Source organism: Pinus tabuliformis, chromosome J (assembly GCF_031772625.1).
Source record: "Pinus tabuliformis cultivar Carrire ecotype Pingquan chromosome J, CPIR1, whole genome shotgun sequence".
NCBI classification, from domain to species: Eukaryota; Viridiplantae; Streptophyta; class Pinopsida; order Pinales; family Pinaceae; genus Pinus; species Pinus tabuliformis.
In genome coordinates this window covers 622,283,337-622,295,657 of record NC_142295.1, presented here as the reverse complement: position 1 = coordinate 622,295,657, position 12,321 = coordinate 622,283,337, and the positions used below count along the sequence as shown (strand labels likewise).

General features: G+C 42.6%; 1 protein-coding gene across 4 annotated transcripts in view; it reads right to left on the bottom strand.

Moving 5' to 3' along the window:
* Nucleotides 1-12,321, bottom strand: part of F2KP (fructose-2,6-bisphosphatase) — a 420,497-nt gene that overhangs the window by 190,836 nt on the left and 217,340 nt on the right. For all 4 annotated transcript variants that reach the window (XM_089378232.1, XM_089378231.1, XM_089378235.1 and 1 more), the window contains 2 exons: nt 196-287; nt 5-62 (listed from right to left, as the gene is read on the bottom strand). In XM_089378232.1, coding sequence (XP_089234358.1) covers nt 5-62; nt 196-287 — 150 coding nt within the window. The remainder of the gene's footprint in view (nt 1-4; nt 63-195; nt 288-12,321) is intronic.

The window sequence follows — 12,321 nt, the reverse complement described above, 5'->3', positions numbered from 1 at the left end:
AAACCTTCTCATAATTAGCAAGTCGAGTTTTAAAGTCTTCCATTCCAGCTTCAAAATCTGGCCTGCAGGGAATATTTACAGAATTATACTTAAGGCTATTGAAATAACATACATTCAACCCTTATGAAACTTTAAGCCTTCATATAAAGAAGAAATAAAGAGTGGTATGTATTAATTCAGCATCTTATGACTCACACAGTTGCATAGTCAGGACTTTGTTGAATTTTCAAGCGAATGTTCCGATCAATTATAGCCGGATCATTACATATCGTCTCCAAAAATATAATCTGCACAGCCCACATAAGTAGTAGTGTACCAATGATTCAATTTGACTAGAAATGCCTATAAAAGTGCATTACTAAAGGCCACAATACCAATAAGAAACCAAATCTGATTTGTGAGATAAAGCAACATAAATATTTTGTTCCCCCAATGCCACTATTGTCGCTGAAGACTGAAAGATAAATGATCACAACATCAGTGAACATGAAGGAGCTTTACATTGCAGAGCTGCCTTAAGAACTCTGCACTCTAAAAATAGAAGCACTAACCATAATTCCAAAATTTCGATATGTCTACAAATATGTTTCCACAGTACTTGTTAGCACACAAACATGCACCCCTTAGTTCAAAGCCCTCAAAAGCTACTAAGCTCCAATGTAACTTGGAAGAGTTACAACCATCACCTAAACAATTACTTCCCTCTTTTTTAAGTTGGGGCAAAACCCAACATAAGGGAGCCTTCTGCAGTAGCAATTAGGGTTACTAAGGAAAAACATAGCAAATCTAAAGTTACATATGTCACTACCCAATTAAAGCTAACTTTGAATGATAAGGGACTCAAGGATAAAGTTAATCTATTAAAGATTATTTAAGAACTTGAATTTATAGTTCAATTAGGTAAGCTTAAGAACTATGCACTCTGAAAATAGAAGAACTATCCATTTTCCCAAGATTCTGATCTGTCTACAAATATGTTTCCATAGTACATGTTAGCAACTTAGCACACAAACTTGCACCCCTTAGTGCAAATCCCTCACAAGCTACTAAGCTTGAGTGTAACTCAAAAGAGTTGCCACCATCACCTAAACAACCACTTCCCTCTTTCTAAGTTGAGGTTAAACCAAACACAGGGGAGGCTTCCCTAGTAGCAATTAGGGTTCCTAAGGCAAGACATAGCAAGTCTAAAGTTACTACACAATTAAAACCAACTCTCAATGATAAGGGACTTAAGGGTAACATTGATTAAATAAGATGGCTTATGCATTCATTAATAAGAGCTCTTTCTCCTTGGTATTTCATGTGTAAATGTACTGGTTCATATGTGATTTTTATGGTTGTTGTATCCTTGTTATTTTTGTTGGTTATATGTTGGTTATGAGTATGTTTTATGACAGACTTGATGTATGGCTCTCATCATGTTTTGATTAGAAAATGAATGTACAATGAATATATGACCTAATAGATGATAATGCAGTTATTGTGATAAGGCAACAATGCTTCTTTATGAATCTCAGATAAGTATGAGACCCCTATGCTCAAATCTATTGTTATGACCTATAGATTACATATTTGTGACATGTTTGATAAAATGCCTATCATGGCTAGTAGGGGTCAGATCAAGTACTTGTACCAATGATTGCATTAGTAGCCTTATTCCATTGTTATTTACCATTTCTGAAGGTTTCATGAAGTTTTGGGCAGTGGCCTGAGACCTAGCCCTGAAAAAGTGGCTCAGAATCCGAGGTCGTTGGCTCAAAATTGGCTGAAAAAGTCCACAGTCGTTGGCATGCCTTGCTGTGGGAGTGACTGGAAGGCCTCAGTCACATGCATGGCTTGTCATGGGAGCGGCTGAGGGTCCAGATCAGTAAAATGTCAAGTTGTCTCAGGGGTTAAGCACCTGGAAGGGTTGGTTGCCTCCTGCAGGGTCTATAGCTCCTGAGGAAGGCCAGATTGGTTTGGTTTTGTCGGTTACACCTCCTTAACTATACATGGGGAGTTGAATCACATCCTAGTAGCCTCTCGTCACTTGTTTACCCCATTGGACCGGTTAAGTTGGGTAAATGTGGGAGGAGGGTGCCACGAAGTGGTATCAGTGCATGGTTCACCCCTTGGACTGGATGGGCGGAATGTGTTGGTCATGCATACATGTCGGTTGCATATGTGTTCCTTATGCTTGTATATATGTGTTTGTTGTGTACGCATGGTGGTGGTCAAGGTTGCAGTTGTGTCGCCATGTGAAAGTTGGTGTTGTTGTTGGATTCAGGCACAGGAGAAACAAGTAGAAGTTAATGCGGTAATTCTTCAGAGTTTGTCGGAATTGCAGAGACAAGGACCACTTTGGATCAGCCATGGGCAGGAGGACAGGACTAATGGGGCATATGGCAGTAGACCTCATGGTGGGCACAGGTCGGATAGGGATAACACGATTAGAGATGGCAGGCTCTTGGATACTCCGGATAGGAGAGGTGATGGACACCATAGTTTTAAAAACCAGAATGGTGACCGGACCGGCCCATCTATCAAACCGGGTTTCAAACCAAAACCGGTCAAATCGAGACTGGTCAGATCTCAATGAACCGATCTTTAAAAAAATACATGAAATACTTAGTTTTTAATGAAAATACTATTTTTAAGATCTAAAACCATGATTTCAAAACAATAGAGATAAAATATGCAAAGCTTGCTCATCTATATACCAGGTAAAGGTGAATATTTCAAATTGGCATCAAGTGCAATACATATCAGCAACATAATACATAATCAATGAGACTATAAATGGCCTCTAGAGTCCAAAAACAATGTTATAAGCTATGGGGTCACTGGCCTACTACAAGCCTACATATCAGTGATCAGCATGATCACTCCTCATCATGATCAAACTCATCACCACTACTAGACAAGGGATCATCAACATGAGCTACATAAATAATTTGTTTGTGTTTGAGGACTCCTAAAACTCCTCTGCAACCTTAGCAATAGTGGTAGTAGTAGCAACACAAATAGACATCAAAACTACAAATCAATGAATCATTGATCAACATGATCATTCATGAAACTCATCATTGATTCAGCGCTACTAAAAATGGGATCATTAGCAAGAGATACATAAACATCATCTCACTCAAAGTCTTCAGACTTGGATTTCTCAACCTTATAATATGATAGAAATTGAAGTTTAACATGCCTAACTAGTGATTTTGGTTTGAGTGAAGGGTTCATCTCCTCAGCCTTATAATGTGGTAGAAAAAGCTTAGCATCCCTAACCAATTATTTTCCTTTGAGTGAAGGGTACATTATTGTTAAGGCCATGGTAGAGGAGTTCAACAATCAATACCACCAACATCAACAAAGTTCAAAAATCAATGCCACCAACATCAAGGTCCTTAAAGGGCTTCATGCTCTTGATCAAACACCAATCTCATACCCTCATGCATGATAGAATCAAATGGAAACATTGCAAACCCCCAAACCATGAAATCCTGAAAACCATTAAGTCTGCTGAATTTTGAGTGAACTCTAAAATTCTAGTTTCTCCATATGAAATCCAATGAGGTCGAAACCACTCTCAAACATCCTGAGTCATTTCATGGTAATGTTAAAAATTTAAGTAAAAAGATGAAAATGAAAAATAAAGGAAATGTCACTTTTACTTTAAGAATTTAACATTACCATTTGGCATTGATTGCTAGTGTTGTTAGGGTTGATATGTGTGAGGCAAATGAGAGGGGAGGCATGCTTTTCTTAGACGGGTTGTTTTTGGAGGGAAACAACTCCAAATTTCCCTCAAAACAACATCAAAACTCAAAAAATTGCATTATGTGGGGTCTGTAGCTGGCCTGGCAATAAACCGGTCGGTTTATGAAGGAACCGGCCAGTTCCTTCATAAATCAGCTGGTTTGGGCCGGTTTTTGTGGTTTTTTGGCGAAATAGGCCCATAAACCGGGTTTTTTGTCCGGTTTGACCCGGTCACCCAATGAACTGGCTAGTTTGATCGATTTTTGGTTCAATCCGGTCGATTTTTAAAACACTGATGGACATCGGTTCTACTCTAGCTCTGGTTCTAACAGGCACTATGATCGTCATCGTTATCATCCTTACAGGAGGAACGACAGGGGATATTTGCCAGATGAGTTCAAGAAAGTGAAGCCACCTACCTTTGATGGGATTTGAAGAAGTCAAAGGATGCAGAAGCATGGCTACTTGGGATGAAGAAATTATTTGAGCTACATGAGTACACAGAGAATATGAAGGTCAGAATAGCTATCTTCAGCCTCAAAGGGAACCAGACTTCTGGTGAGAAGATGTGAAGCAGGTTAGAGATATCAGGATAGAAGAGTTGATTTGGCATGAATTCAAGAGACTTTTCAGGAAGAAATACTTGTCAGAGAGGTACTACGATAGCAAAGCCAAGGAATTCTATGAGCTAAAGATGGGATCAATGACAGATGAGGAGTACACGACTAAGTTCCTGGAGTTATTGAGGTATGTACCATATCTTAAGGATGAGAAGGCCAAAGTTCAGAGATTTTTTAGTGGATTTCCATTAGCATTTAGAGATCAGATTGAGTATGATGAGCCTCAGTCACTTGAGGAAGTTATTGGGAAATTGAAGCACTATTATGAGTAGTCAAAGCGTAAGACAGAATCACAGCAGGGCTAGAAAGGGAAAGACAAAGCTAAAGGTAAATGGCAGCCGAAAAGAACAAGGCCTTAGGATACAAGTGAGAAAGAAAATGTTGCACCTTATAAGAAGTTCAACGTAGTTAGATAGGGACATGGGTCACAGCCTGGAGGGCAACAAAATAGAGGTGATGGTATGGGACCGTTGCAGTGTTGGATATGTGGCAAGGAGCATCTCAAGAGAGATTGTTCGTAGTATCAGGGTGGTAGGCCTCAGATCTATAGTGCACAGGAGGCGCAAACTGTTGGGGATGTTGGGCAGAGCATTCCTCATATCTATGCAGTGTTGGATAATATGCAAGCGGATCACCAAGCATTTATTATCGAGATGGACGATAAGCTTTGTGATCAAATTCTTTCTATTCTGATTGATCATGGATCTAATTATAGTTATGTTAGTCCTGACCTGGTGGATAAGTCTAGTTTAAATAACGAAGTGCACGCAGAATCTTGGTTAGTGCAGTTGGCTAGGGGTACAAAGAAGAGAGTGCATCACTGGGTAAGAGCTTGTGCATTCGAGTTGAATGGTATTCCTACCTCATCACATTTGAATGTACTTCCATTGGGGTCATATAGTATGTTTTTGGGTATGGACTAGTTGTATCTTCACAAGACTAAAGTGGATTGTTATGATAAGGCAATTGAGTGCTTGGATGACAATGGAGAACAAAGAGTCTTGCAAGGTAAGAAGGAAACATCAGTTAGAATGGTGACAGCTATGCAAGCAAAGTGCAGACACAAAAAAAGGTGTGTGTTATTTGCAGTGCATACTTCTAGCGATAAAGATAAGGATGTTGAGGATGCAGAGGTATTAAGCAAATACCCGATCTTATAGATATTTCAGAGTTGCCGCCTCACAGAGAAGTGGACTTTTCCATTGAGTTGGTATCAGGGGCGGCACCAACATCGAAGGCACCTTACAGGATGAGCACTCCACAGTTAGTAGAGCTGAAGTTACAGTTGAAAGAAATGCTTGACAAGGGACACATTGGCCCAAGTGTATCGTTGTGGGGTGCACTAGTGTTGTTTGAGACAAAGAAGGATGGTACTCTCAGGCTATGCATTGATCACAGACAATTGAACAAGGTAACCATTAAGAACAGGTATTCGTCGCCCGAGGATTGATGACTTGTTGGATCAGTTGAAGGGAGTAATAGTGTTCTTGAATATTGACTTGAGATCAGGATACCATCAGGTATGCATTAATGAAGAGGACATTTACAAGAAATCTTTCCGGACCAGGTATGGGCATTATGAGTTTGTTGTAGTTCCATTTGGTTTGACTAATGCTCTAGCTACTTTTATGTGTTTGATGAATAGTTCATTGCGTCCTTATCTGAACAAGTTTGTTATTATATCCATTGATGACATCTTGATATATTCTAAAAATGAGGAAGAACATGTCGAGCACTTAGAGAGCATTAGTTGTATGCCAAGCTTAGCAAATGTAGTTTCTTTCAGACAGAGGTACATTACTTGGGGCATGTTGTCTCCTAGGAAGGCATAGCAATGGATCCGGAAAAGATATGAGCTATCATGGAGTGGGAAGCTCCTAGAAATGTGGATGAGGTAAGATCATCTATGGGGCTAGCTGGTTACTACAGGAGCTTCATCAAGAACTTCTCTCGCATTGCATATCCTATTATGTCACTGTAGAGGCAAGGTAAGAAATTTGAATGGACAGAGGAATGTGCAGCCAGTTTTGAGCAATTGAAGTAGTTGTTGACAAATGCTCCAGTTTTAAAGATTGCAGATCTAGACAAAGAGTTTGTGGTGTGTATAGATGTTTGCAAGAGAGGACTTGGTGGAGTCTTAATGCAGGAAGGACGGGTAGTGTTCTGAGTCACGGAAACTGAATGAGCATGAGTAGAATTATCCGACACATGATCTTGAGTTGAAAGCAATCATCCATGTATTGAAGATGTGGAGACACTATCTTCTTGGTAGGAGGTTTGTATTAATGAGCGATCATAGTGGATTGAGATACTTGTTTGACCAACCGAATCTGAATGCCAAGCAAGCTAGATGGTTGGCCATGATCAGTGAGTTCGACTTTGAGATCAGGTACATTAAGGGAAAAGAGAACAGGGTTGCAAATGCTCTTAGCAGGAGGGTACAGGTGAATCACATAGCAGTTATGAGTTCTTATGGGACAGACTTACAGGATCAGATCTTACAAGCAGGACAACAGGATGACATGTATAGAGAGCTTAGCCACAGGTTACAGTAGGGTACAGGTGATCAAGATGTGAACTATCGTCTTATAGCAGATGATTTGGTCAAATTTAGGGACACGATAAATATGTGTCGAATGACAGTGAGCTCAAGAAGACTATCTTGCGAGAATATCATGCAAAATCATATTTGGGTCACCCAGGATACCAAAAGACATTGACAGCACTGAAGAAGTTCTATCATTAGCCGAATCTGAAGAAGGAAGTGGCAGAGTTTGTCGCTAGATGCTTAGACTGTCAGTAGGTGAAAGCAAAGTGTAAGCACCCAAGTGGGTTACTACAGTCGATTATGATCCTAGAGTGGCAATGGGAGATCATTTCCATGGATTTCATCACAGGTTTGCCGAGGACATCTAGACAGCATGATTCTGTAATGGTTGTGGTTGGCAGGTTGACAAAGGTAGCGCATTTCATTCCAATGAAGTATACTTATTCAACTAATGATGTAGCACAGGTTTTCACCAAAGATGTAGTGAGGTTGCATCGTGTTCCAAGGAAGATTGTGTCAGACAGGGATGCTAAGTTCACTTCCAAGTTTTGGAAGGACCTGGTTGCAGGTTTCGAGACAAAGTTGGCCTTTAGCATAGCTTATCATCCGCAAAGAGATAGACAGACAAAGAGGGCCAACAAGATATTGGAGGACATGTTGAGGATGTATGTGATGCATCAGCAGAGGAGATGGGAGGAGTACCTTCCGTTGGTTGAGTTCGCTTATAATAATGGTTATCAGGAGTCATTGAGGATGAGTCTGTTTGAGGCATTCTATGGGCAGAGTTGTAATACTCCCATCAATTGGAGTGATCCAGTGAACAGGGTGTTGATTGGACCGGATATGTTGGCAGAGATGGAATAAGAAATGAAGGTAATCAAGAAGAATCTAAAGGCAGCACAAGATAGATAGAAAATTTATGCAGATCGGAACAGGTTGTTTAAGGAGTTTCAGGTTGGGGAACAAGTGTACTTGCACATCAAGCTGAAGAAGAGCTCCTTGAGGATTGGATCATGTGCCAAGCTGGCACCTCGGTTTTGTGGACCTTTCAAGATTCTTGAAAGGATTGGACCAGTAGCCTATCGACTTGCACTGCCTCCGACAGTGAAAGTCCATGATGTTTTCCATGTGTCATTGCTTAAGAATTATGTTAAAGATGTTGATCATGTGATTAACTAGCCTGTATTGCAAGTGGAGCCAGAAGAAGAATTCCAGCCAACACCTCAATGTATATTGCAAAGAAAGATATTCCTGCTCCGGAACCGAGCAATTGAGCAGCTTAAAGTGTAGTGGAAGCACTTTGGGCTCGATGAAACTACATGGAAGATGGCGGACCAAATGCGAGCTATGTATCCTTCTCTATTCGTTGGTTGATCGAATGTTCTTGGTATATCTTTTGGTGTGGTGTTTTGGTATATGTACATATGCATATGGATGTAAATACCACCTTGAGATGTGTTAGAAAGCTCCAATAAGCAGTATGGGTGTCATGTCATTATGGTTGTCATGTTGTTATGTTGTCATGTTGGTTGCTTCTCAGCAAGTTGATCATTGAAAACACTGCAACAAGCTAAGTTATAAAGCTCCATGGTTAGTATGTTTTGCTTTCAACAGTCTTGTTGGTTGTAAGTGTCATTGAACACCGAGGATGGTGTTCCCCCTATTGATTTGGGGTAGCATCGGATGTGCTCTAGCCACGAAAATTGGTGGAGAGGCTAAGGCACATGAGATCTCCAATACCCAAAAAGGGTTTGGGTAGATTCTAAACAGTTTGGAAGATATTAAAATAATTAATATTTTTAATGGAGTCCCTAAGTCTAAACTTAGGGAAATTAAAATATTAATGTGAATTAATATAAAATTGTGTTATAATGGTCCAAAAGTCATGGATCAAGCCAGATCTAATCTTAGCCATCGATTGGGGACTTAATCTCAGCCGTTGATTTGTCAACAAGAAAAGTATAAGAGGAGGCTTGAGGATCACTTGGAGAACACACCAAGAGATCAAGATTTCAACTTTTTGGGGTTGGGTTTGCTGAGAGAGTTGAGAGAGTGATCTGGAGTTGCAGTTGAGGGGCGGTGAATACAGAAGCAGAGAGGTAGAGATAGTGTCGGGAGGATCAGCGCAGCAGCCAGGAAAGTTGACGCAGAGAGGCAGAGATAGTGTCAGGAGGATCAACACAGCAGCCAAGAAAGTTGACGCAGAGGGCAAAAGCCGAAACTGCCAAGAACTGCCAGAACTGCCGGGAAAGTTGACACAGAGGGCAGACGCCGGAATTGCTGGGAACAATCGGAACTGCCGAGAACTGCCGAAACAGCCGGGAAAGCTGACAGAGAAGGCAGAAGCCGGAACTGCCGGGAACAACCAGAACTACCAAGAGAGCCTGACGCAGTCCCTAGAGGCTAACGCTAGGGTTTCGTGGGGCATATTGGAGCTGTGGAGCTACCAGAGTGTTTATCTGGGGTTTCAGCCGGAATATCTGCTTCCGAGTAGAGAGGTGCTACTGCCGAGATTTTCCTCTGTTGGGTAAGCCAGATTTGGCACCTAAATTGTATTCTGAAACTGCGTAATAAATCAAACCCTCAAATAGCTGCATCGGTTTTCCCGCATTGGGTTTTTCCGGGGATATTAGTCCAAAAACAACAGTGTCACTTGTGTGCTTGTTTCTATTTCCTTCAATTGATGATTTGTAATGTGTTGAGCATGTACTTGTATTTATTTCCAGTATTTACATGGTAAATAACTTGTTAATTAATAGAACAAGTAGGTAGGAATAAATCAGTAAAGTACATGAAGGGTTTCTAACATGTCAAACTTAGAAATTCCAACATGGTAACCAGAGCATGGTTGCAAATCACAGGAGAACTGAGGACATCAACCAAGTAAGAGCAGCAACAGCAGAAAACAGCGATCTCGAGTGACAGAAGTTGTTCCTAGCAGAGTAGCAGCAAGAAAGGGGTGACGCAGTGCCTGCATCATCAAGATTGAGCCAAGAAGAGGCTATGCAGAGGCTGAGGTAGGCAAAGACAGGCTCACGCAAAGCCACGTAGAGGCCAGGAGCACTGAGGGAGTTGACTGAGGAAGCTGGTTTGCTGGTGCTGGGATTGCGCAGAGCCTAGGAGCTCTAACGTTCAGTTTGTTGGGGTTTAGGAGGCTGTGGATAAGTTGAAAAGTGGAGCTGGTGGGGTACTGTAGTCAGAACAGTACCTAACAGGGCAAGACCAAGGTAGAGGGAGTTGTTGCCGAGGTGGATTTTTAGCCAAGGAATCCGAATCAGTGTTGCAGTTGCACAGACGATCAGAGAGGGGCAACTTGACGGTTGATAGAAGGATTTCCAAGAGTGAAGTCGGGACTCAGAGGGAGTCCAAAAGAGAACTTCCAGACGAGAAGTAGAGAAACTCGAAGGAGTTGAGCCGAGAACTTCTAGACGGGAAGTAGAGAGACTCAGCAGGAGTCGAACCGAGAACTTCCAGGCAGAAAGTAGAGAGACTCAGCAGGAGTCGAACAGAGAACTTCGAGATGGAAAGTAGACTCAGCAAGAGTCGAACAAAGAACTTCAAGATGGAAAGTAGACTCAGCAAGAGTCGAACAAAGAACTTCCAGACAGGAAGTAGACTCAGTAGGAGTCGAACAAAGAACTTCCAGCCTGGAAGTAGACTCAGCAGGAGTCGAACAGAGAACTTCCAGAAGGGAAGTAGACTCAGCAGGAGTCGAACCAAGAACTTCCAAGCGGGAAGTAGAGAGACTCGGAGGAGTCGACAGAGAAGAGCAGAGAGATGGCCATGAATGGGCTGAGGGATCAGGACAAGCTGGACGGGATGTCCAACTTTGTCATCTGGAAGGCCAAGATCCTGTCTGTTCTGTGTGTCATGAATGCTCATGTGCCACTTCAGAAGAAGTGGGGAAACATCGAGCTGTAATTAGGCGGACTACAAGCGATGAGGGGTAGGATCATCGAGGTACGCAGCGTCTTCGATTAGACCTTGCTACGGGAGCCCCGAAGAGGAGTAGCAGTACTGGCGATGTCAGTAGAGACGGATGCGGATGGAGCGACAAAGGGAGCTACAGTGCAGGATTCCCAGGACAGCGCGAGGCTAGGAGGCTATAACAGTGCGAGAGGCACGGGAGTATTGCACCAATGTAGGATGGCACAGAGAGGTGTGCAGCGGTGTGAGATGCAGGGAGTTGTTGCAGCAGAGCAGAGGTCAAAGAGGGAGCACTTGTCAGTGATAAAGGGAGCTTCAACATCGGGAGTGTCTCTAGCCAGACAAAGATGTCAGAGTTGGGAAATCAGTTACTTACTTCTCAGTAGCTGAGTTGCAGTGCAGAAGTTAGCAGCGGCAGTGATATGGGCAACACGATGCAGCATGATGAGAGGGGTTGCAGTGCAGATGCAGCAGTGGTAGTGGCAGGGCCATGGGCAGCAACACAGATGCAGAGGGAGTTGCAGTACGGATGCAGCAGTGGTAGTGGCAGGGCCATGGGTAGCAGTACAAGATGCAGTAGTGCAGAGGATGTTGGGCAGCAGGCCTAGCATCAGCACAGGGACTGATGCCGGATGATTAGAGTGATGCTCAATGAGGAGTATTACTAGAGCACAGTCCTCGCTAAGAGGGAGTGTTGATTTGGGGTAGCATCGGATGTGATCTAGCCACGAAAATTGGTGGAGAGGCTAAGGCACATGAGATCTCCAATACCCAGAAAGGGTTTGGGCAGATTCTAAACAATTTGGGAGATATTAAAATAATTAATATTTTTAATGGAGTCCCTAAGTCTAAACTTAGGGAAATTAAAATATTAATGTGAATTAATATAAAACTGTGTTAGAATGGTCCAAAAGTCATGGATCAATCCAGATCTAATCTTAGCCGTTGATTGGGGACTTAATCTCAGCTATTGATTTGTCAACAAGAAAAGTATACGAGGAGACTTGAGGGTCACTTGGAAAACACACCAAGAGATCAAGGTTTCGACTTTCTGGGGTTGGGTTTGCTGAGAAACTTGAGAGAGTGATCTGGAGTTGCAGCTGAGGGGCGGTGATTACAGAAGCAGAGAGGCAGAGATAGTGCCGAGAGGATCAGTGCAGCAACTGGGAAAGCTGACGCAGAGGGCAAAAGTCGGAACTACCAGGAATAGCCGGAACTACCGAAACAGCAGGGAACTGCTGACGCAGAGGGCAAAAGTCGAAACTGCTGGGAACAGTCGGAACTGTCGGGAACTGCCGGAACAGCCACGAAAGCTGACACAAAGGGCAGAAGTCGGAACAGTCGTAACTGCTGAGAGAGCCTAACGCGGTCCCTAGAGGCTGACGTTGCGGTTTCGTGGGGCAAATTGGAGCTGTGGAGCTGCCGGAGTGTTTATCCGGGGTTTCAACCGGAATATCTACTTCTGAGTAGAGAGGTGCTACTGTCGAG